At 42.4% G+C, this 25,568-nt stretch overlaps 1 protein-coding gene across 1 annotated transcript in view; it reads left to right on the top strand.

The window, feature by feature from the left end:
* PLXNC1 (plexin C1) overlaps window positions 1-25,568 on the top strand; it is a 214,862-nt gene that overhangs the window by 69,686 nt on the left and 119,608 nt on the right. Inside the window, exons 6-9 of the mRNA XM_068276803.1 lie at window positions 2,668-2,839; window positions 4,962-5,049; window positions 19,010-19,103; window positions 21,121-21,171. Of these exons, the coding sequence (XP_068132904.1) occupies window positions 2,668-2,839; window positions 4,962-5,049; window positions 19,010-19,103; window positions 21,121-21,171 (405 nt within the window). The remainder of the gene's footprint in view (window positions 1-2,667; window positions 2,840-4,961; window positions 5,050-19,009; window positions 19,104-21,120; window positions 21,172-25,568) is intronic.

Genomic DNA, 25,568 nt, shown 5'->3' with positions numbered 1-25,568 from the left:
CTTTAAGTGGTCATATCAAACAACAGGTGATTAATTTCTATTATTTTGAGATACCTGCAATAAGTCCTTTTTTTCAATAAATCCAATCCAGGCCAGGTTTTCAGATTCACTTATTTTCAACAATATTAGAATAGGCCCACAGCTTTTGAAAAATGTAAAAAGGCTGTTTTGACTGATCTTATAAAGCATATTCAAGCAAAGGGGAAAAAAAGGTATTGAATACAGGGATGCTCAGATACCCCCGATCACGGATTCGAGTGATCACGACTCCGCCCACTTCCTAATTGGTCATGATTGTGGATAGAAGTGGAATACTAATTCTAATGCAGTCACAAGTCTAAATTATGCATAATTACATCTGTGAACACGAGTAAGGGGTAAGGGTAAGGGGTACTTTGTACCCCTATATTCATTTCTCCTGGGAGGAGGGTGGGCATCTGGGGATCTCCTTCTCAAAGTCGACTCCCAGATGCCACCATGACCCCCCACCAAGAGTTGTCGCCCCACCTCCGGTGCCCCTGGATTGGACAAGGGCTCTGAGGGGGAGGGAAGGCTTGGTCGCCCCTCTCCCCTGGACCCCCCCCCATACCATGGACCATACTGGCTGGTATAGCTCAAGATGCGAAGCCCCACTCAGCCAGGGCTCCGCATTCTGGTTATTCCAGCCTGCATGGGAGACAAGGGGTTTAAGAGGCTCGGAAGGAGGGACCCCACATCATTTTTTTTTTTAATTTCCCACACACTGAACATAAAAAAAAAGTTTAAAAAAATAGGAAAAGTTGCCAGGGATATTTATACTGTATTATACTTATTATTATATTTACTATTATACTTGTATGTTGCTGCTGTATAGTGATCTCTGGCCAAAGCGTTGTGGCTCCGGAGGGGTTTCCAGGGGTTCCGTACGTACTGTGTAGGGACCCCCTGGAAACCCGGTCATGAAATTCATTGCTCTTTCTTTTGATATTTGTAAATTTACACTACCGTTAGGTTTGCTACATTATCTGTCATTTCCCGCATTTAAATGTATACTTTTTTTCCAATTGAAACTTTTAAATTTATTTTCTCAAAAACTATTAGGTCTTTTTGAAAAAAAAATTCCTGTTGTTCTCACTGTTCTACTTAACATACCCTGGTGTTTCTAGCATGTAAGGGGGCTTTGCTATTAACCATTAAAATCGGCGGGCAGATTCCGACTTGTTACGGGTTGAATGCAGATGAAATTACGGATGCATTCGAATCCGCCATCCGTGATTGCGGCTGATCACAAATAATGATTTGAGCATCGCTGATTGAATGAATTTAAAAAAATCTAACTTGATAAATACTTGAAGATCACCTGTAGAAAGAGGGATATGGAGGCTGCCATATTTTTTCCTTTTAACCATTTAAGTTTCTACGTCCAGGAGGCCATGTACACTCTCGCGGCCGATCGCGCGCGTGCACGCATGCTCCCGAACGCAGATCGTTAGCCCAGGAATCAATCAATCGGGACATGGTGCCCCATGATTGATTCCTCTCCCCTGCAGAAAAAGCGACGGCTTCTCTCGGAAGGCTCGCTTTTTCTGCCTCTTGCGTCCCCCTACGTCCCTCTAAGCGTACAAGTTACGTAAACAAACTCTTGTGGGCAAAAAGTAAAACTACATCTAAATGTAAAAAAAAATAAAAATACACATATATTTACATAAAAAAATACTATTTACATCCCACCCTCTCAAAAATACCCAAATAAAATGTTTAATAATAAATAAAAAAAAACATTACAACAAAAAAAACACGTAAATATTTACCTAAGGGTCTAAACATTTTAAATATCAATGTAAAGATGAAATATTTCTATTTTTTTTTTTAATTATAAGCTTGTAAATAGTGATGGATGCAAAACGGAAAAAATGCACTTTTATTTCCAAATAAAATATTGTCCCCATACATTGTGATAGGGACATAATTAAAATGGTGTAATAACCGGGACAAATGGGCAAATACAATACGTGGGTTTTAATTATGGAGGCATGTATTATTTTAAAACTATAATGGCCGAAAAATGAGAAATAATGAATTTTTTCCGTTTTTTTTCTTATTCTTCCTGTTAAAATGCATTTACAGTAAAGTGGCTCTTAGCAAAATGTACCCCCCAAAGAAAGCCTAATTGGTGGCGGAAAAAACAAGATATAGATCAGCTCATTGTGATAAGTAGTGATAACGTTATAGTATAATGAATGGGAGGTGAACATTGCTCGGATGCATAAAGTGAAAACGAGGGCTGAAGTGGTTTAAACAATGCAAATTGTTTTCTGTGCTCCTCTGCCTCTAATACTTTCAGCCATAGACCCTAGATAAGCATGCAGATCAGGTGCTGTGACTGAAATTTGACAGGACTAGCTGCATGCGTGTTTCAGATGTGTGATTCAGACACCTCTGATGCATGAAAGGTCAGCAGGACAGCTCAGCAACTAGTATTTTTTAAGAGGAAATAAATATGGCAGTCTCTATATCCATTCCACTTTAGGTGTATTGGATTCGTATTTCCTTTCATGCCTTCAGCCGGTGGCTCTGGTTTTCATATATGTGTAATTTCAAAAGTGACTACAGATTACAACACTATTATGATTGCCATTCTTACTTTCCAGAATGTGTTTTTGAAGAAGACTGTTTCCCTTTTTACAGGTCAAGCTAACTGTAAAGAAGAACCCAAATCTCTTTGCTGAAAATACTGCGTGGAGTTGTGCATTAAAGAATATGGCCACAGTACTTTGCAATGGAACAAATGATTCATCAAATAATTCATCTGCCTTACACTGTTCCTGCCAGTTTCCAGTTAGCAAGGTTTCTGACAATGGTACATCAGTTATATTACTCTGGTGCCTGTGCCATGTGTAGATACAACCAAGAAGTTTTAAATCAGGATGACACGGTACAATACCCTACTGCTACTACTATATGTAGATACATAAGATACACACACACACGCACGCACGCACACACACGCACGCACGCACGCACACACACACACACACACACACACACACACACGTACACACTTACTATACTATATAAATAAAACAGCATGATTTGAAGAAAGAAAGAGGTGAGCCTTTAAAAATAAATAAAAAAAAATGTTCATTGCAATGTATGGAACTCCTAAACAAACCTAAAGCTTTAACCTGGTTTCACTTTGCAGAGGGCACTGAAATAAGCCTCAGTGTTTATGTATGAGGAGAGAGCTGGCAGAGATCTGGCAGAGTATTCGCAGCTACTGATAAGACAGTTTGTTCTGTCTAAATGAACAAATAACACAGCAGTGGTGAATATTAAGCAGCTATATGTGAAATGAAGACTTTTCATTTTGTGCTGTGCAAAAGTCTGGGTCTGCTTTAATTTAGGTCGCATTCACAGTGCCACGTTGTAGAGCTGCATTACAAAATCTTATAACGCAGCTTACCGTACTGCAATGATAATCCTATGGGCCATTCACAGTGCAACGTTATCATCGCATTGAAAATGTTGCGTTGTGGTAACTCACTGCTTACAGTGCATTCTCTGAACGCAGACATGTTGCAACTTTAACGTCGCATGTAAACCCAATGTCCCACTGTGAATATGCCCTAAGAGTAAAAACATATCCGATATCATCAGCCTTCTTTCCTGGTCCATTTACTGTACAATGTGGTCATTGTGAGATTAGTGTTTAGTGGTAGGCTGCATGTAAAAGGAAGTTTGCAATCATCATAACAATCATTGCAATTAGATTGCAAAATTTGTTTCAGTGACATTTATCAAAATGCATATTTTTTTTTCTATTCATATACATTTGCCTTGGAAAACAAAAGTTTGCTTTCTTCAAACAGAAAGAATTTGCGATAATTCAGGTTGGAGTGAGCTCCGAGATGTCTCCCAGTGCATCACTTCTGAAATATATGCAAATCATCCATTGTTGTCCCTGGAAGCTAGCCACGCCTCTACATCCGCTGGAATGTAATGATGTGTCAGCTTGTTAATATTACAGAGCCACAATAATCCAACATGCATACCGACTCTTTTGTATTGATTTATCGTCTTCAGTGCCGGGCATGTATTAATGTGTATCTATGGAGGAGGACTTTAAACACCCAGCTACAGATTTTACACACACACACACACACACACATATATATATATATATATATATATATATATATATAACCACATGTGTCTGTGATATATAAAATGTATCTTAATGTGCCCAATAACGGTACAATCCCCCAAAAGATGAGCCATGAGATTGATTCATTAATGCTGCCTGATCCGATTGGTTATCATTTTCTCCTCCATTAATAGACCTGAATGATAATTTCTAATCGATTGCAATGATCAGATCAGACTGTTCAGGAAGTGCTACCGTTGGTGGGCATATTATACTATACTAGTGACCTTAGCCTAGGTCTGTCACCGCTTATCCGCTGCGCTCGTATGCACAGCACGCGCATGCTCACGCCCCTCCTGCCACCGCCCCCCCCCCCCCCCCGCGTCCTTTCCCCAGCTCTCCTCAGTGTCTCTGCTTCCCTCCCTGCCCATGCGCACTGCAAAAAAAAACACACACAGGGACATGGGACACAGAGACACTTGTGTTTTATTAGGTAGAATGATAAAAACATTACCTGTTCATATTTATGGTTTAATACTTGCTTGGTGTTAAGATTTAAGATTTAAAAGAAAGCCAGTCTTGCATTGCTTTTTTGCTGCCCTATATATGCATTCTTCTCACCTATCTGGCACTCATAGAAAACACTACTAACAATAACAATAACATTCCTATAGCACTTTTCTCCCATAGGACGCAAATGCTACTGTGTGTCTTTGGCCAGTGGCTACTAAATGAAGGTGTGGGGTATAGACAATTTCTATGGCAGCTACAGACAGGACTTTACATTGGGCTAATGCTGGTAGGAAAAATTTTTTTAATATTAAAAACTTTCTTCCAGATGTATTAACTGTTAAAGCAAGCAGCAATGGTATAACGGTGATGGACCATTTCCAGTTTAAGAATTGCTCACAATATTCACAGTTCAGGTAAGTCTTTTGACTATTGGAGCCGAAGGGTAACATTTCTTTTAGCATCACTCAGTCAATTTTGGACATTTTGCATGTTACAATGTAATACGTTTTTGCACATAGCAGTTCTGTTTGTGGTAAACCTTCACTTTTTTAAGAACTTTGTGCTGTTAAGGGCCCTTTCACACTTTTTAAGTAGCATTGTGGTGCGACCATACAGTGAGGCATACAGTACAATGAAAGTAGGCCTCACTCTGTTAGCCATTTAATGCACAGCACCTTGGGCTTGATTCACTAAGCTGCATTGCTACAGCAGCGCAGCTTAATGACAACAGGGAGCATGCAGCCATAGCATGCGCAGTTTAATGACACTGGGCTCAGATAGTTTAAAGAGCGCTTTGTTACACTTAACGAGGTCTACACTGAACCCACCCGGAGTCTGGTGGGTCCAGTGACTTCAAAGTACGATATTCCTGCACTTTGATTGGCCCTGTAGACTGCCTGTCACTTGACAGTCAGGCTATTGGGCTAATCAAAGTGCAGGAATATCGCATTTTGAAGCTACTGGACCCACCAGACTCCGGGCCGGTTCAGTGGAGCGCTCGTTAAGTGTAACAAAGCGCTCATTAAACTATCTGAGTCCAGCGTAATTTAAGTACACACGCTATGGCTGCATAGTGTGCGCAGAGGATTATAACACTCCCTGCTGTCATTAACCTCCTTGGCGGTCTGATTCTTTCCAGATTTTAGGGTCTAAAAGCGGTGCAATTTTTTTTTCACTCTTTCAGACCCTAAAACCTGAAAAAAATCATTCTGGCAGTGAGATCTGCAGCAAAATAAAAAAAAAATGTACCTTCCTGGGCTCCTGTGCTGCAGTTTTCTCTTTGTCCACAAGATGGCGCTAATATATATAAATAAAAATCTCTACATTTCTCTAATATAGAGAAGTTAGTTTTCAATATTAGCCCCGCCCCCGATGACGTCACGCTGCTACCATCGCTCTGCTGCCACCACCACGGCTGCGCTGCTCCAACTGGCTGCCGGGTCCCCGGAAGAATAGCGGGGACATGGGGGATCCCGGCGGCCAGGGAAAGACCCCACACTGTCGGGGAGAGAGGCTGGAGTCCCGCTGTGCAGCGAGATCGCGCGCGGGACTCCACAACCACAAGTAAGGCTCTGCAATGCATACCCCGACCTGAGCTCGGGATCACCGCTAATAGCTTGTTTTTTCTACCCCGAGCTCAGGTCGGGAAAACCGGCAAGGAGGTTAAAGTGGATCCGAGGTAAACTTTTACTCATTGCATAATTGTGCTCCTTTCATATAGTGTATAGGGCATGCCTCAAGCCAAATACTTTTTTTGTTTTGTTTTAATACTCTAATTCCCTATAAACTAAACAAGCCTCGCCCACAGCTTTTCAGAGAACCTTGGGACTCAGTCCCAGGTAGCAAGGGCTTATAGGAGCTCAGTCTGGACAGGAGGAGGAGGAGGTTACTAGCCAGAAATTTCAAAGGCAGAGGGGAGGAGGGAGTAGGAGAGGGGAGTGAAATTTTACACAGGCTGAGGGCTGGAGATGCTATCAGCTTGCCTTAGTGTATTGTGACAAACAACATGGCTGCCCTCATTGTATCACAGCAATAAATAATCATAAACTTTTGAAGCTGTTTGCATCTAGATTTGCTGTGTAAACTATAAACTTTAGATAAGATATATAGACAAGTTACTTTTTATAGTTACTTTTTCATCTCGGATCCGCTTTAAGCTCCGCAGCTTAGTGAATCAAACCCCTAATGTGAAAGCCCCATAAGAATATAATTTCATCACTCATGCTAATTGTGAAATGGCCCTTAGAGAAAATGTAAAGCAAAATGTGATTTGGCAAAATTCTGCACTGTGGAGTGACATATAATAGGAAGGATGAGAGAAAAGATCCATTGCAAATAAAAATGAATCCAGACATTACACCATCAGAAACTAATATGAAAATTAAAAGTAATTTGATAAATCCTACGAGCAGACTTGCTGGTCATTTCAAGGCTTTTGTTACTTTGACCATTTTATTAATTATATGTATTATTAATGTTATTGCCTTACAGCATTGTTTAATATATTGATTTTATGAACTTTTTCTGTATCTTATTAATTTGAAAAGTATTACCATAGTTTTTGCTGTTTTATTATCATCATTTTATTTATTTCTATATGATATTATTTTACTTTTATTATTCTCAGTAATTTATTTTCACATTACCTTACCAGGGGGATAATGGCAGGGATACATTAGTACCCATTTCTGAAAAGAGTTAAAAGTAAAAAAAAAAAAACACACACAAACAACCTGAAAAACCATGTTAATTAAATAACAGACAAAATAATGCATAAGCACAAGTGTTATAGTTCTAAGTTTTTTTATTGTCCCCAGAAATAAATCTTGCATTAGTCATAATATCTGGAAATGTAAAGGGGCCCATACACTGGTCGATTTCTGCCATTGATATACGGCCAATTTGATCACTCTGATAGAATCAACTAGAAATCGATGCAGCAAAAAAGCATGATCGATCGACCGATTTATCGATTTCCGACCGATTTCGATCGATTTGCTCAATTGTTCCGGACAGAAAATCTAGGTCAATCTGATGGTCGAATCTGCTGCAAATCTGTAAGAGTATGGTACATTAAGGGTCAATCAGATTGTCCAGTCAGGTAATCCGGTGTTAATCACGATTGGTCATTTAATCTGCATATACGGCACTCCACATGCTAACTGACAAATAGCAGTTGAAGTAATGATGTCAGAAATCTCAACCACTTCACTGAAAAAATGTGGTCAGTGATGTCGGCCAAGATTCCCTTTGGTAATTTAAATGGTTGCATCTTGGAACCTATTATTTACCGGTAGTAGCAGGAGGGTTGCTCATACTGTCTGTATGGTTGTTCTCTCTGTGTGCCCCAATGAGCATTTTACTTACTTTCCATCATTGGATGTCACAGACAATAAGTATTTTAGTAATATGCGTATAGATTATAAGTTGTGTTTTCCTTAAGAACTTTATGTTATGTTTGCCATTTTGTTAATGATGGACCCACTGTGTCACCATGAGAATTAGGCTGATATGTACCTGCAGGGATAGAGCTTACAGGTCTTGCAGGGACGACACAGGACACAGAGTACGAAGGGTTAAAGCTGTCCTTGTAGATGGGGATGGCTGCACAGAACAGCTTTACTGCCCCTCACTGAGCCGCCCCTAAATTTCTGGTGCCCTAGGCCATGGCCTATGTGGCCTTGCCAGAAATCCGGCCCTGCTCACTGGTTTACTTTATAGAAGGCTACATCACTGAGCTTCAGTAACAGCTACAAGAAGTACGGTGGGCCAGCACTCAGAAATCAAAAGATGGTGGAGAGGATGACTGAGGCTGCAGTGTGCAGCTAGTCAGTGTGTTCAAAGCCAAAGCATGTGCACATCTAAACCTCAGAAGAACCTGATTAAGCGAGACGGTCGTCAGGCCATGCACCCAGCGGCACCCACTTTCATCCCACATTCCCACAATGCTGCACTCGATAAGTACTGTATCCCTTTTTACTGCATACTATGTACAAGGTGGGTTTTTAGGCATGTTTTTTGTGAAGTCAAGTGTATGAAGCAATATATTATTGTAAGTAGTGCAAAACACTTTCACTTCCTTTTTTTATCACCGGGCTTCAGGACTGACGCTTGACTTATTTCCGGAGATAATAATAACATTTAATCAAAAGCTGGTGAGGATGTTTCTGTCTTTTTTGTTGTTGTTGCGGTGTATACATAAAGGGTCTGCAGTGACATTCCTTCTTATTTACCTGGGATGTGGTGGATAACTCCTCCCCCCTCATTTTACCAATGATCTAACCTTTTTTCTCGAAGGAACACAGAGGTAAGGAAAAGGCCCTAGCAAGGCACGCCTTCAATGTCAAATGACATATGGCAACAAGCATGGTAGTACACCAAGAGGGGGGTGAGAGGGTGCACACTTACTCTCCTACCATTTCTGGCCACCTAAACTGGCTAAGGTTCTAGTTGAGATATTTATGCCGTTTACATCTCGTTCGTTTAAAAAATAATAATGCATTTGTCGCTTCTTCGATATTTGTTTTTTTACTTTCACCAATTAATTTGGGAGATAAACTTTTTGGTAGTCTGAAGCATGGAGATGCTAATGAGCGGAAAGTCCTGCAATTAAATCGTCTGTGTTTAAAAATGCATTTTCCTGTCAAAACTTCCTGTCAGGTTTTTTTCATTTATTGATGTATATAGACAGCCTAGACTGCAGTGCAAACAATCTCGAGTTCCTGAATTTTTTTGAGCAATAAAGCAACAAAATCTTAGATAAGTTTTGTTATGTTGAATTTTGATGATAATCTCTAATAATGGACAGTTTTTCACTTCCTGAGGAAGCAAAGCAACCGCAGAGCATCTTATTACCACCACTTTCTGTGACTATTGGTATTATGTTCTTGCTGTAGAATGCTGTTTTTTTCTTTACCCCAGAATTAATGAAATAATGTGACTTTAAGAGAGCTAAAAGCCCTATTGCTACTTGAATATTTCTAATATTTCTCCAGAATGCTCTTGGACTTCCTGCAGGATTTGTTGCTAGGCGTTTGAAAAAATATGGTAGATTGGCTGTCCTAGATTTTCATGGCTCTGCTTCATTAAATGATGAATAAAAGTTCCGTTTTATTTTGTTTGTTCTTGTTGGTGAGTGAAATGAGACTTGTGAATACCATTAGTTTAATGAGGTTCTGCTGCATTTACAAACATCATGAAAGGGAACCTAAACTGAGAAGGATATGGATTTTTCCTTTTAAAATAATACCAGTTGCCTGACTCTCTTGCTGATCCTGTGTTTCTAATACTTCTAGCCACAGTCCCTCAACAAGCATGCAGATCAGTTGCTCTGACTGAAGTCACACTGGATTCAAAAGCGAAGCACCTGGCAGGGGGTGTGGAGTTTCATAGAAAAGGCAGGGGGTTGGAGCCGTAGCGTGTGAGTAGCTCCGCCCCCTGCACGGCGTGACGGCGTCTGACCCAGCGGCACATGGTGGCGTCATACTGGCGGCGCCGGCGTCCGCACCCCACATCCGCAAAAACAGGCCCTGCTCCGACCTGCAGCCGCCACAGACCTAACCCTGCCTCACCCGCCGTCACCCACCACCCACAGGTGCCAGTGGCTGTGCTGCAGAGAGGCAGTACTACGCAGCCATCCACCCTGCCGCCGCCAGATTCCATCCTCCAGGCCCAGGAACTCCAGCAGACCCACCACCACCAGGTTTTGGGCATGGAGACAAGCCCACCACCTCTACAAGCTTGCTTCCAGCCCAGTGCCTCATCCTTCAGAAAGTAAGTGCAATGGGACAGTGCACTGCTGAGTGTCTGTGTGTGTGTCTGTGTTTTTTGTTAACGGTTTCTGCATACCAACTTTGTAGCATTACGTTTTATGCATTCCAAATCTGTGGTGTCACATTGTATGCAATCCAAATCTGCGGTGTTCCGTTCTATGCAATCCAAATCTGTGGTGTTCCGTTTTATGCATTCCAAATCTGCGGTGTTCCGTTTTATGCAATCCAAATCTGTGGTGTTCCGTTTTATGCATTCCGAATCTGCGGTGTTCCGTTTTATGCAATCCAAATCTGCGGTGTTCCGTTTTATGCAATCCAAATCTGTGGTGTTCCATTTTATGCATTCCGAATCTGCGGTGTTCCGTTTTATGCAATCCAAATCTGTGGTGTTGCGTTCTACGCAATCCAAATCTGTGGTGTTCCGTCTTATGCATTCCAAATCTGCGGTGTTCCGTTTTATGCAATCCAAATCTGCGGTGTTCCGTTTTATGCATTCCAAATCTGCGGTGTTGCATTTTATGCAATCCAAATCTGTGGTGTTGCGTTCTATGCAATCCAAATCTGTGGTGTTGCGTTCTATGCAATCCAAATCTGTGGTGTTCCGTTTTATGCATTCCAAATCTGCGGTGTTCCGTTTTATGCAATCCAAATCTGTGGCATTACGTTTTATGCATTCCAAATCTGCGGTGTTCCGTTTTATTCAATCCAAATCTGCGGTGTTCCGTTTTATTCAATCCAAATCTGCAGTGTTCCGTTTTATGCATTCCGAATCTGCGGTGTTCCGTTTTATGCATTCCAAATCTGTGGTGTTCCGTTTTATGCATTCCAAATCTGTGGTGTTCCGTTTTATGCATTCCAAATCTGTGGTGTTCCGTTTTATGCAATCCAAATCTGTGGTGTTACGTTTTATGCATTCCAAATCTGTGGTGTTCCGTTTTATGCAATCCAAGTCTGTGGTGTTACGTTTTATGCATTCCAAAATTGCGGTGTTGCGTTCTATGCAATCCAAATCTGTGGTGTTCCCTTTTATGCATTCCAAATCTGCGGTGTTCCGTTTTATGCAATCCAAATCTGCGGTGTTCCGTTTTATGCAATCCAAATCTGTGGTGTTGCGTTCTATGCAATCCAAATCTGTGGTGTTCCGTTTTATGCATTACAAATCTGCGTTGTTCCGTTTTATGCATACCAAATCTGCGGTATTCCGTTTTATGCAATCCAAATCTGTGGTGTTAAGTTTTATGCATTTCAAATCTGCGGTGTTCCGTTTTATGCAATCCAAATCTGTGGTGTTCCGTTTTATGCAATCCAAATCTGTGGTGTTACGTTTTATGCATTCCAAATCTGTGGTGTTCCGTTTTATGCAATCCAAATCTGTGGTGTTACGTTTTATGCATTCCAAATCTGCGGTGTTGCGTTCTATGCAATCCAAATCTGTGGTGTTCCGTTTTATGCATTCCAAATCTGCGGTGTTCCGTTTTATGCAATCCAAATCTGCGGTGTTCAATTTTATGCAATCCAAATCTGTGGTGTTCCGTTTTATGCATTCCAAATCTGCGGTATTCTGTTTTATGCAATCCAAATCTGTGGTGTTACGCTTTATGCATTCCAAATCTGCGGTGTTCTGTTTTATGCATTCCAAATCTGCGGTGTTCCGTTTTATGCAATCCAAATCTGCGGTGTTCCGTTTTATGCAATCCAAATCTGCGGTGTTAGTTTTATGCATTTCCAGTACGTGGGGAATAGTACTGTTCGGGTTCGCCCGGATTTTTCTATGTTCGGGTTCGGATCGGGCTTCGCCGGACACCTCATGGTGTTCGGCAATGTGTTCGGCCATGTGTTCGGCCATGTGTTCGGCCATGTGTTCGAACCGACAGCGCGTGGCCAAACGTTCCCCGAACGCTCGGCTCGCGCTGTGATTGGCCGAGCGGGTCACGTGGTTTGGACATGAACACGCGGCTCGCGCTGCGATTGGCCGAGGCAGGCAGGCAGGCAGGTTACACTCTTACCAGCCAGGCTAGCCAGGGCCCCCCAGCCTCATAGTGTATTTGCCACTGTACTGCCAGTCAGCGTGTGTGTACTGCTGGGATCAGTAGTACTTCCGCCACCAGTATATATCATTGTCTATTGCCACTGTAATGCCAGTCAGCGTGTACTGCTGGGATCAGTAGTACTTCCGCCACCAGTATATAGCATTGTCTATTGCCACTGTACTGCCAGTCAGCATGTACTGCTGGGATCAGTAGTACTTCTGCCACCAGTATATAGCATTGTCTATTGCCACTGTACTGCCAGTCAGCGTGTACTGCTGGGATCAGTAGTACTTCCGCCACCAGTATATAGCATTGTCTATTGCCACTGTACTGCCAGTCAGCGTGTACTGCTGGGATCAGTAGTACTTCTGCCACCAGTATATAGCATTGTCTATTGCCACTGTACTGCCAGTCAGCGTGCGTGTACTGCTGGGATCAGTAGTACGTCTGCCACCAGTATATAGCATTGTCTATTGCCACTGTACTGCCAGTCAGCGTGCGTGTACTGCTGGGATCAGTAGTACTTCTGCCACCAGTATATAGCATTGTCTATGGCCACTGTACTGCCAGTCAGCGTGCGTGTACTGCTGGGATCAGTAGTACGTCTGCCACCAGTATATAGCATTGTCTATTGCCACTGTACTGCCAGTCAGCGTGCTTGTACTGCTGGGATCAGTAGTACTTCTGCCACCAGTATATAGCATTGTCTATTGCCACTGTACTGCCAGTCAGCGTGCGTGTACTGATGGGATCAGTACAACCATAATGAAGAAATCCAGTGAAAGAGGGAGGGGCAAGGGAAGAGGTGTTTCCCTTGACGGTTCACGTAGAGGCCGCAGTGGAGCACCTAAGAAAACCCACTCAATACCACCCATGTGTGCCAGCCAAACAACCCTAACTAATCCACAAGAGCAGGACCGGATAATTAATTGGATGACCTCTCAAGCGTCCTGGGGAAACACTTCTTTGGTATGTGCATTTTCTTTTGCAGGAGGGAATGCTGCCTTATACAGTATGTGTGCTTTTGGAGGGAAAATTTTTTGTCTAATCTTTTAGGGTCACTTCGCCTAATTGTGTTTTGAAAAAAACTCTGGGCCCTTTTGAGTTTCTGTTACATTACAGTTGGCAATGCCCACATCATAGCCACACCCACTTTTACAGCCATGACTACGCCCATTTCTCTTCCTTTGGTGCCCCGGATCTTTTCTCCTAGCAACGCCCCTGACAGATCAGCAGGACTGATAAGCAACTGGTATTGTTCAAAAGGAAACATCTATATCCCTCTCAGTTAAGGTTCCCTTTAAGACTACCTGATAAGCTGTAGCTTAAAGAGACACTGTAAAACCAAAAACGTCCCCTGGGGGGTACTCACCTCGGCAGGGGGAAGCCTCCGGATCCTAATGAGGCTTCCCCTGTCCTCCTCTGTCCCACGGGGGTTGCGCTGCAGCCCTCCGAAGAGCGGCCCGACAGACCCGACAGCCTGTTTAATATTTACCTTTCCAGGCTCCAGCGGGGGCGCTGTTGCAGCTCTTCTGACGGAGATAGGCGGAAATAGCTGATCTCCGTTGGGTCCGATCTACTGCCCAGGCGCAGGAGACTTGCGCTTGCGCAGTAGAGCGGCCCGATGAAGATCGGCTATTTCCGCCTATCTCTGTGGGAAGGAGTGAATACTGCGACTGCGCTGGAGCCAAAAGGTAAATATTTACTTCGCCGCCGCTCCGGGACAATTTTCGCCGCCGCCGTGGGACCGATGAGGACGGGGGAACCCGAGGTAAGTACCCCCTAGGAGAGTTTTTTTTGTTACAGATTTTCTTTAAAGTGGATCCGAGATAAACTTTTACTCATTGCATAATAGTGTTCCTTTCATATAGTTTATAGGGCATTCCTCAAGCCAAATCCTTTTTTTGTTTGTTTTAATACTCTAATCTATATATATGTTATGGTCAGAACCCGAAGTTTGGCCACTTCTAGTTCTGGCCGGCCAATGTGCGAAGTGGCCGCTGCGCTGCGGCCAATGTGAGAAATGGAATGATTCCTGTAACGTTAATGTATCTTCTGGCCGCAGCGCAGCGGCCAAATTTATCACAACTTAGTTAATTTCACGAATTGAAGCTGGTGGCAATGTAACAGATGAAGTCGCCGGCTTTTTCTCTGCCTCTCTCTCCTCCCCCCACCGCCTCTCTCTCCTTCTCTTATGGGCAGCCGGCGGAGACACGCGTGTCCCCCAGAGTCGTTTGTCGCGGCAGGCAATCCTGCCGTTCTTGAAGAGCGGGTGCTGGCAGAAGCAATGTCTGCAGCCTCCCCGCTCTGCTTCCCTGACGCGACGAATGACTCTCGGGGACACGCGTGTCCTCGCCGGCTGACCATAAGAGAAGGAGAGAGAGGTGGGGGGAGGAGAGAGAGGCAGAGCAAAAGCCGGCGGCTTCGTCTGTTACATTGCCGCCAGCTTAATTTCATTAAATTAACTAAGTTATGATAAATTTGCCCACTGCGCTGCGGCCAGAAGATACATTAATGTTACAGGAATCATTCCATTTCTCACATTGGCCGCAGCGGCCACTTCGCACATTGGCCGGCCAGTACCCGAAGTGGCCGGCCAGAACTAGAAGTGGCCAAACTTCGGGTTCTGGACGTAACATATATAAAATCGGATGTATGTGTGTATATATGTATGTGTGTGTGTGTGTATGTGCCGCGATCACTCGAAAACGCCTTGACCGATTTGAATGAAACTTTGTATACAGATCCCTTACTACCTGGGATGATATGTTCTGGGGTTCTCGCGTCCCCCCTGAATACCTGGGCAGAGCTACAAACAGCAAATCAAATTTCCCCATTCCTGTCAATAGAAAAAATGTAAAAGGCTGCCATTCTCACAGTAATCAAGCAAGAGTCCCCACCCTTGGCACAGTTGGTCACTTGGTGACCGAGGTTACAAATCCAGGAAAAGTGGGTGGAGCATAAAACAGCCAATGAAATTTCAGCTATTCATTTTTAATGGGAAAATGTAAACTGCAGCCATTCTTATACTGTTAATCACAGGGTTCTCAAACTTGCCACACTTGGTCACTGGGTGAATGAGATTAGGATTCAGGAAAGTGGGTGGTGCCTACAACAGCCAATCAAAATTCACCTATTGATTTTCAAGGGGAATATTAAATCTGCTGCCATTCTTACACTGTTTATGGCAGAGGCTTCAAACTTGCTACAGTCGGTCACTGGGTGACTGGGGTCCAAATTCACTAAAGGGGCAGGGCCACAAATAGGGAAAATATAAACTGTAACCATTCTTACACTGTTAATGGCAAGGTTCCCAAAATTCACAAAGTTGGCCACTGGGTGACTGGAATTATTAGTTAGAAGGTGGTTGGAGCCTACAAGAGCCAATCAAAATTCACCTATTGATTTTTCAAGGGGAATATTTACATTACTACCATTCTTGCACTGTTAATGGTAGTGGCCTCAAACCTGATACAGTCAGTCATTAAGTGACTGGGGGTCCAAATTCACTAAAGGGGTGGAGACACAAACAGCCAATAAGATTTGTTAGATTGATTTCAGCTATTCTGTTATTGGCAGGGTTCTCAAACTTGACACAGTTGGTCACTGGATGACTAGGATTAATATTGAGGAAAGTGGGTGGAGATTACATCAGCCAATTAAAATTCTCCTATTGATTTTCAAGAGGAATATTTACATTGCTGCCATTCTTACACTCTTAATGGCATATAATGGCTGTCATGAGCGGGCACGCTCTTTGACTCTGTTTTTTTGTTTGTTTCAATGTAATTACACCCTAGCACTATGCACTATTGCACTTCACTTTTGTTCCCTTGAAAAAACTTCCACAAGGAAGTGAAACATGTCGGGTTATTGTTTTGGTGGGGGTATGTGTAATTGATCATTAACTGTAATGAACTCAGAGGTAGTTATATACTTGATTAATACTTACTAGACACCTCGAGTTTATTAGTAAGGAGATTTTATAATTGACAGTCAGTCTACCCTACATTGATATATTTTATAAATGTAAAGTTAATAAAAGTTAATTTTTAATCGATGTATATTTGAGGTAAAAATTGTTTTGTGTATGTTGAAATCAGGTTTTGTGATAAGTGTTCAAATCTGGTACAGTCAGTCACAGTGAGACTGGGGTTTACATTCTGAAAAGGGGAAGGGCTACAAAGAGCCAATCAGATTTGTTTAATTTAAATGGAAAAATGCAACTTAGTGATACCAAGGACCCCAAAGCTCATACACTTGGTAATTGAGTTAATGGCAGGGTTCTCAAACTTGACACAGTTGGTCACTGGGTGACTGGGATTAATATTCAGAAAAGTAGGTGGAGACTACAACAGCCAATCAAAATTCACCTATTGATTTTCAAGGGTAATATTGAAACTGCTGCCATTCTTACACTGTTAATGGCTGAGGCCTCAAACCTGCTACAGTCGGTCATTAAGTGACTGGGGTTCAAATTCACTAAAGGGGCGAAGCCACAAACAGCCAATCAGATTTCTTTGCTGGATAAACTGCTTCCATTCACACAATTTTGATGCCAGGAACCTGAAAGCTCACAAACTAGGTCATTGAGTGACTGTGTATTAAGGTTACAAAAATTGGGTGGTGTCAAAAACAGATTTCCCTGGGAAAATGTAAACTGCAACTCTTATTCACTGTTAATGGCAGGGTTCTCAAACTTTTCACGGTTGGTTACTGGGTGACTGGGATTCAGAAAAGTGGGTGGAGCATAAAAAGCCAATCAGTATTCACCTGTTGATTTTCAAGGGAAATATTAAAATTGCAGCCATTCTTGCACTGTTAATGGCACAAGCCTCAAACCTGGTACAGTTGGTCATTGGGTCACTGGGGTTCAAATTCAGAAAATGGGGTGGAGCCACAAACAGCCAATCAGATTTGTTTTTATTTTTATTGTTTTTATTGATGCCAAGGACCTGAAAGCTCACAAACTTGGTCATTGAGTGACTGTGTGTCCAGGTTACAAAAAGTGGGCAGAGCCTAAAACAAATTTCACTGGGAAAATATAAACTGCAGCTCTTTTTACACTGTTAATGGCAGGGTTCTCAAACTTTGCCCAGATGGTCCCTGGGTGACTGAGATTAATATTCAGAGAAGTGGGTGGTGCCCATAATAGCCAATCAAATCTCACCTGTTAATGTTCAAGGGGAATATTTAAATTGCTGCCATTTTTACACTCTTAATAGCAGATGCCTCAAACCTGCTACAGTTGGTCATTGGGTGACAGGGGTTCAAATGCTGGAGAGGGGCGGAGCCAAAAACGGCCTGATTCTGATTTATTTAATTTCTATGGGAATATACAAATTATTGATGCCAAAGCTCACAAACTTGGTCATAGAGTGTTTTTGTGTTAGGGTTAAAAAAAGTGGGCGGAGCAGACACCAGCAAAATACATACCCGGGCAACGCCGGGTCATCAGCTATTCCCTATAAACTAAACAAGGCTCGCCCACAGCTTCTCCAGTGCCTTGGCACTTTAAGTCAGGTGTAGCAAGGGCTTATGGGAGCTCAGTCTGGGCAGGAGGAGGAGGTGTCACTAGCCAGAGATTTCAGAGGCAGAGGGGAGGAGGGAGGAGGAAAGGGGAGTAAAGTTTTCACAGGCTGAGGGCTGGAGATGCACAGCAGTTTGCCTGTGTTTAATGTGACGAACAGAACATGGCCGCTCTTATTGTATCACAGGAAGAAATCATACACTGTTGAAGCTGTTTGCAGCTAGATTTGCTGTGTAAACTATACAAATTTTAGATAAGATATATAGAGGGAGTTACTTGTTATAGTTAGTTTTTCATCTCGGATCCCCTTTAAAGCACGAAGGTCAGCCATACTGTCCTAGAAAAAAAACAAACACATATATAATTCAATAAATACTTGTTCTACTTACATAACACATGTATTGTACTGTCCACATTTGGATTTCAGTGAATTTTATATAGCAAATAAAGAGAAAACCGCTGCAGAGGGGTGAGATGATTTATCTTCTACTTCCCTTTTCAGCCTCCTGTTATGCTGGGATTACACGGGTCGTTTTGATGGTTAGATAGATAATTTACACCATGTCTGATCTCCCGTTCGTTGGTTTTGCCGCTCGATTCCTGATAGAGGTGAATGGAAAAAGATAAGAAAAACGAATGGAACAAAAGATAATCGAGTGGAGAATCGAGCGGCAAAATCGATTGAGCGGAGAATTGAGCAGAAAAAACGACCCATGTATTCCCAGCATTACACTAAACTTCCCTTAGCCAATCAGCAAGGAGCAGGAATTTGGGAGGGGAAGATAACAAGTTTCCCTCTCCTTGGCAGTGTACAAAAAAAGAGCCAGGCTGACTGAGATAAGATTCATCACAACAGACACATTTATGATATGATCGTAATGCTTGCAATGCAGGGTCAGGATGTAGACTACATAATAAACACAGAGAAGTGGGTAATAGAAATTTGATTTTATGGCTGACAATCCCTCTTTAATAGAAAATGTGTATCAGTGAATGCATGGTTAGAATGTGTACATGTAAATTTCATAACTTGTTCACATAGGTGCTCGGATTGCATATCAAGTGGATGTCTATGGTGCATTAAAGAAGCAGCATGTAGGTCTCCATTGGCGCAATGTGAAGATTATGCAGATGAGGTAAATGACATGCATGCATGTACGATGGTACCATACTTATTGAATTGAATTTAGGGAAATATGATAAATAAAAACATTGTGAGAGGCCAGAAATAGGGGAGCATCCTTGAGAACATGTCCTCAGTGATTGTACTGCACATATTAACACTCCAAAATGAATGCACATGGCAACCTGTAACACTGACAGTAAAAACAAAATCACAAATATTAACAAAAAGGAGGATCCAAGCTTATGGAAACCTTCAACTGGACATAAACTCTTGCCCAGGACAGAAGGAAAACCTAGAGAAATACACCTTGTATGTATTTAGAGAGATTAGCCCCTCATTTGTGTCTAATCACAAGTGTAATTTGATCTCTCCCCTTTGTCACCTGACTGCCACAGCAGATAAGGCATACAAGTTCATTTGAAATTACAGGATGTTAACAATATGTCTGCTTCCATGAAAGCAGGAAGTAGAAACAGTGCAGATTTATTTTCGGATTTGTATCAGCTGTAATAAAGAAATTTTTTTTTAATGGTTAGTATGCTGTTGCGCATCTTTTAGAGCAGAGAAGAAGTTTGGAGTTCAGGTCCACTTTCAGCATTTTGTACCCCCAATCCCTCCTCCCCCCCCCCCCCCCCCTCAGTATTCTCAATTGTACAAAAATGTGTTTTCTCATGTTATATACGGTACTTATAGCAAGTATTCTCCTCTAAGGGAAAATTTGCTGTCTCATGCCCATATGTTGCCGCAAATATTCTCATCTGTGCAAAAAAGTGACATTTTTGTGAAAATAATGGCTAAACTAAAACGGCCAAATTTGCTAAGTTCTACCAAAGAACTGGAAGGTTCTACAAACTGGCATTGTTTGTGGCTACAAAACACATAGCATACATTAATGAGTGATCATCTAGCTACTCTATCTACTCCTTATATGGGAAGGGGATCTGAGGTTCCTCCTCCTGCCCCACTCCTTTTTATCTTTTTACCCCTCCTTCCCTTCCCCTTGTCACAACTTCACCCAGTTTCATACTGCTCACTTACTTTTATTTTCCTTGTTAATGTATACAGTGTGCTCCAAGATGTGTGATAAAAGATATATCTTCTATACACTTCAATTGAACAACTGAATCAAGGATGTATTATTAATGTTAACCACTTCAGTACCAGCGGTCTCTGGTCCCTTAAGGACCAGAGAACGCTGGTACAAAAAAACAGGGCCTACCGATGTCACGCTGCACAGACCCACCGCTACCGCTGATTGTGCCATTCTCCCATGACTGAAGCTCACTCAATCTGCCGTCGCTAGGGCAGCAGAGCTCTATAAGATGGTCAGGAGCTGATTTTATTGGCTTCTGACCCTGTGATCAATGAGAGTCAGTGAGATTGGCTTACAGTGATCACGGGGGCAGGAGCAAATTAAGTCAGCTCCTGACTGGCTCACGGAGCTCTGCTATTAAACCGGCAGCAGGGCGTGTGAGCTGCAGCAGCGGGAGAGAGCTGTAATCGGTGGTAGCGTGCGGTGAGCTACTTGAAATCTATGCCGTGGCAGGGGTGACAGATGCCAAACAGGGCATATATTTCAATGAGTGCGGTTCAGAACACGCCTGTAGTTTTACAAACCAAAACGTACACAAATGTTACTACATTTTCTTATGTACTGTATGTTCAGCTAACTAAGAATATCTGAATTTGCATCATCCAGACAATATATTTTATGCAATTTATAGTTCTTTATTCTTTCTTGCTGTGTTTGTCCCTTCTTCTTCTCATGATTGTACAAACTGTTTCTGCTCATGTTTATTTAATGATATCAATAAAACTTTTTCTGGAAAAACCAAAAACAAAGATTCAATGGTGGCAACTCCTCCAAATTTCTCTGCACCTATTTTGATAAATCAGAAAGGGAATTTTAGGGTTTGTCCTTTAACAATAGTCATAAATGTTGTCTAATGAGTAACTGTTTATTGGCCAGTATATGTTTTGATGTTGCTGTTGCTGTTGCCTGAAAATTGCTTTTAATTTAATTTCAGGCTAAATGTAAAATTGAAGAGGATAAAGCATATGAGAGCTCACCATCCAATGTAAGTTTTATACTTCTTTTTAATGTAGTTAAAGGGAATGAATATTTTATATTTGTGTTTCTATTTACTATTCTTAATTTTATGTTTAACATTTAATATTAATGGTGGGTTAAAACCAGGGCTTTTATACCTTTGTGACCAAAAGTAATTGCTGTGTTACAAAGTTCAACCTTACCTGCAAATAACAATCATGCTTTGTAAGGGATATATGGCTCCCCTTTGGTAGTAAATTGTAATGTGGATATTATTTTAAAGAAAATTGTGAATAAATGCAAAACTAGTGATTTTATTACAATTTTCTACAAAAGTTTGTCAAAAATGTTACTGTCAAGTGTCAACATATTTTTCTGGTAACAAGATATGAGCCATGCTACTATTGATCACTGTTACATAGCCACGTCTGGACTTCATTATTTTAAATAAAGCATCATCAAAAGTCATGATGATTTTGTGATCTCCAGATACCCCAAATGATACAAAATAGCCCATCGGCATTTAGCTTGCTCCTAGGTGTTAATTTTTTCATCTTCTATTTGGAATAACTTTTCCGCATTTTGCAATTGATAAAGTACTAAAACTATGTAGAAAAGTACTGACAAACCTATTTTAAGTATTTTCTTGCTTACTATTTAAAGGCATTTTATTGAAAAGTTTGTAAATATCACTAAGGAGAAAACTCAGGAAAAAAGAAAAGTGCATTGCATATGCTCCTGAGCCTCTAAGGCTCGGTTCACATAGGAGCCTAAATGGCTTACGTTTCGCTCTATTGAGCGGAATGCAGCAGCAGAAGCAATGCTTTCCCGATGGGAAAGTTCACATTGCTGCGTTGCGCTCCCTTCCGCTTCCTGCGTTCCGCTCACTGGAGCGGACGTTCCCGACATGCACGATCCTTACGCTTGCTCCGCTTTCACAGAGCGGAACGCAGTGGAGGAGCGGATGCGCTCCATTGTGAACCCAGCCTTAGTGTGGATATGCAGTAAAGGGCTGTTAGTTTCAAGAGCAGAGATGATCGAAATCTGTCTGTAGCGCTTGGCGGTGTATCCTCTACAGTCAGAGGGGTCCTGCCAGTTTGAGCAAACAAGGAAAACTAACTAAGATAAACATAGACTGACAGATGGAACGCTTGCTAATCGGTCGCAATACCAAAGCGACAGCTAGCGTCCATACAAGACAAGACAGACAGGTGAGGTAACCAGTAGCAACCGCTGCTATGGCTTATGCTCCAGGAACAGAAGGATCCACCGCCTCTAACGCTAGGGCGAATGCGATCTACAAGGAACTTGACTAGAAGGACTCACTGACTCCTCCACAGGAATCAGTGCAGTCCACACGGGATAACACGAGAACCAGAACCAGGAACAGAGGTCCAGGAGTAACAGGCTGAGACTGAAACTATGACTGACGCGGAGCACAGCAGGAAGCAACTCTTTATACTGAGGTCATCAAATGGGAGTGGACATGCAAATTCCCACACAGGTGAATGGTAATCAGTCACAAGCTGACAGCAGGAAAAGGCAGACAAAACTATGCAACCTGCATGAAAGGAATTGCAGCTCAGCTGCAACAGACAATGTTTGAATTCACAAGAGCATCTCAAGCTGCCATGAACTGCAAAGCTATTGCAGATGGAATCAACACTTAAAATGAGTGCAAGCAAAGCTATGCAAGCAAATGCATGTAAAGAAATCAGAACTGCTCAGCTGCAGTACAACTACAGCCAGCAGTACAAGCTGCAAAAGTGATCATGACACTGTCCAAATCAGATTTACACAGTTGTATGCAAAACTACTGCATGTTCGCAAATAATTCCCCATGAGGCTCTTTAATCCGGAGTTTCACTGTTAATTGCAAAGCCCCTATACATGCTATCATCACCAAATTTGAAGTCACTTTAGAGGGTTTGAGAAAATTGATTTTGGTGAGAATAAGTGTCTTTTATACCCCGCGCAGTATCCGTTTGCATCAGCTTTTAACTAATTAGCTTAATCTATAAAAGATTTGTCTTTATTAATAAAGATTGATCTTTATTGGAGAGCCCCTTTCCTCAACGCACATCCATGTACACCGCCCACCCACCACACTTATAGTTTGTGACAGCTTTGGTGGCAACTTAGCCCTACTGCAAGCCCTGGCCCTTAGCCATACTTAGCCCTAAACTCCTACACCAGGGAGTTTCTCTGCTATAGTAAGTGCAGGACTTACTCAGGGCCGGCCCGCTCATGAGGCGGGGTGAAACTTTTGCCTCAGGCGGCACATTTCTAGGGGCGGCATCCGCCCGTCGGTGGGTGCGGGGAGCCGGCCGCCGAGCTGGAGGGGTAGCGGGCAGGACGGGGGTATTGGGCCTAGCGGCGGGGAGGGGGTTCGGACCCCCCCTCCCTCGCCTGGGTCCCCCGTCCTCCGCTCCCCTCCAGCCTTTAAATAGATCAGAAGCGCTACTCGTAAGAGGCAGTGGGCCGGGAGGACTCACCTCTTCCTCGATCACCTCTTCCTCGGACCCGACCCCCCTCCCCGCCGCTAGGCCCAATACCCCTGTCCTGCCCGCTACCCCTCCAGCTCGGTGTCAGCCCCCCACGGGGGGGGGGGGGGGGTGGGCAGGGGCAGCAGCAATAATTTTTTCAAAATTAGCCTCAGGCGGCAAAAAGTCTAGGGCCAGCCCTGGACTTACTGAAGAATGGCACACCAATATTCTCTAGACAGGAAAGAAAATGCTATCTTTCTAAACTGATCCCTGGAATGTTGTTAGATTTTGGGATGTTTTGTTTTCTATTTCTCCTACACAATGCTTTGAACAGTTTGTCATCACCAGTACCTCATAATTCTCGAAGTCACTTTTCATGAATTGCACTGGAAACATGAGGGGGAATATGCTATATGTTGAAACTTCTGCTAACAGAGGGGCATGAAACAAAAGCCCATACACAGCCTTAGACCACAGATTTAGCAATTATTGGAGTGTTACATATTCTGGCCAACTTCCTGTTCTGTTTCCTGAAACTTGTCTTTATCAGTGACTGATGCTGTTTTTTTGAAACATTGTTCAGTTCTCGTAATTGGCAGCAGCACAGTATGATTTTACTCAAGACAAATACATACAACAAGGTGGAAGAAGTGGTTTAATTAGACATTGCTTCCAGTTTAATACATGATCACATTAATCCATTCTAAAGTATACAGATTTCACAGTCTTGTCGCTAATGAATCAGCTTATTGCACTCATTGTGACCATTTTTCATCACAGTGGCCCTTTACTCACACTATGAGCACTCTTTTAAGAAGACAAATACAGTAGAGTCATGGTTATCCGGCACCCAGAGCCGGTTCTCTCATGAAGCAAGGTGAAAAACTTAAAGCAGAGGGACACCAAGAGCCCCAATAGCGTAATTCGTCTTGGGGACAACGAAATAAATGAGAAGTTAAAATTATACTTACAAACCAGGGTTACCAATAGGCAACCACTGTATAGGCAGGTGGGGAGAACAATCCTGACCCCACTCAGGAATAAAAAGTCGCTCTCTGTAGACAGGAAAATAGGGTAACAACCCTCCACCCAGGGTGGACTCAATGTAGTGTACAAGATACAGAGGCGCCAAAAGAATAAAAGGTAATTAAATGAACTTAAAAAACCAACTGGTTAAACAGAGGAGGCAGCGGTGGTCCTACCCCCTCCAAACAGACACAGGCAAGGACTGCGATTCAGACAGTCAACAATTTATTCGGAACTCCAAAAAACAATGCAACACGTTTCACGGGCCATACATCCCGCTTCCTCAGGTAAAATACAGTAGGAGTCACAGCATCTGTATTATATCAGCAAGCTCGGCGCCTCTGTGTACATATCTGCGTTCTATATTAGAATTGGTCATAGATTGTATATTCATACAGGCGCATGGTCGGGACCTGAGGACTGAGTTTACTATAGCCAGAGGTTTATTATATCATCAAGGTTTACTATAATTAGATTCTACTGTACTATCATCGCAAAGTTCATAGACTTAATCAATTTGTACGGAGATCTACTTTAAAAAGGAATTTTAGTGAAAAGAGGAACAAAATAAATCAATACATTGCAAAGTGCGGCATTAATGATAAATAGACTAAAGAATAGAAGAGACAAGAAATGATTTATATTCACCGCCATGTAATTTCGTCATATTGTTTGATCCACAATCAGCCTGCACATAATCATCTTTACTACTGGCAGACATTAAAAAAACAGACAGCCCCAACTGCCATTACCCACACCCCCTAGCAATGCTATAGGCTAAAACTTTGTATTTTTCTAGCTATATATATATATACACCATATATGTACAGAGGGAGATACTAGTTGCTTGACAGTTATAATAGCTGTTATTTCCCACAATGCAACACAGTTCACAGACAGTGTGATGTCAGGA

The sequence above is a fragment of the Hyperolius riggenbachi genome, chromosome 3, assembly GCF_040937935.1.
Source record: "Hyperolius riggenbachi isolate aHypRig1 chromosome 3, aHypRig1.pri, whole genome shotgun sequence".
Classification (NCBI taxonomy): Eukaryota; Metazoa; Chordata; class Amphibia; order Anura; family Hyperoliidae; genus Hyperolius; species Hyperolius riggenbachi.
Note: the sequence above shows the minus strand (reverse complement) of the source record. Positions and strands in the feature narration are given on the sequence as shown.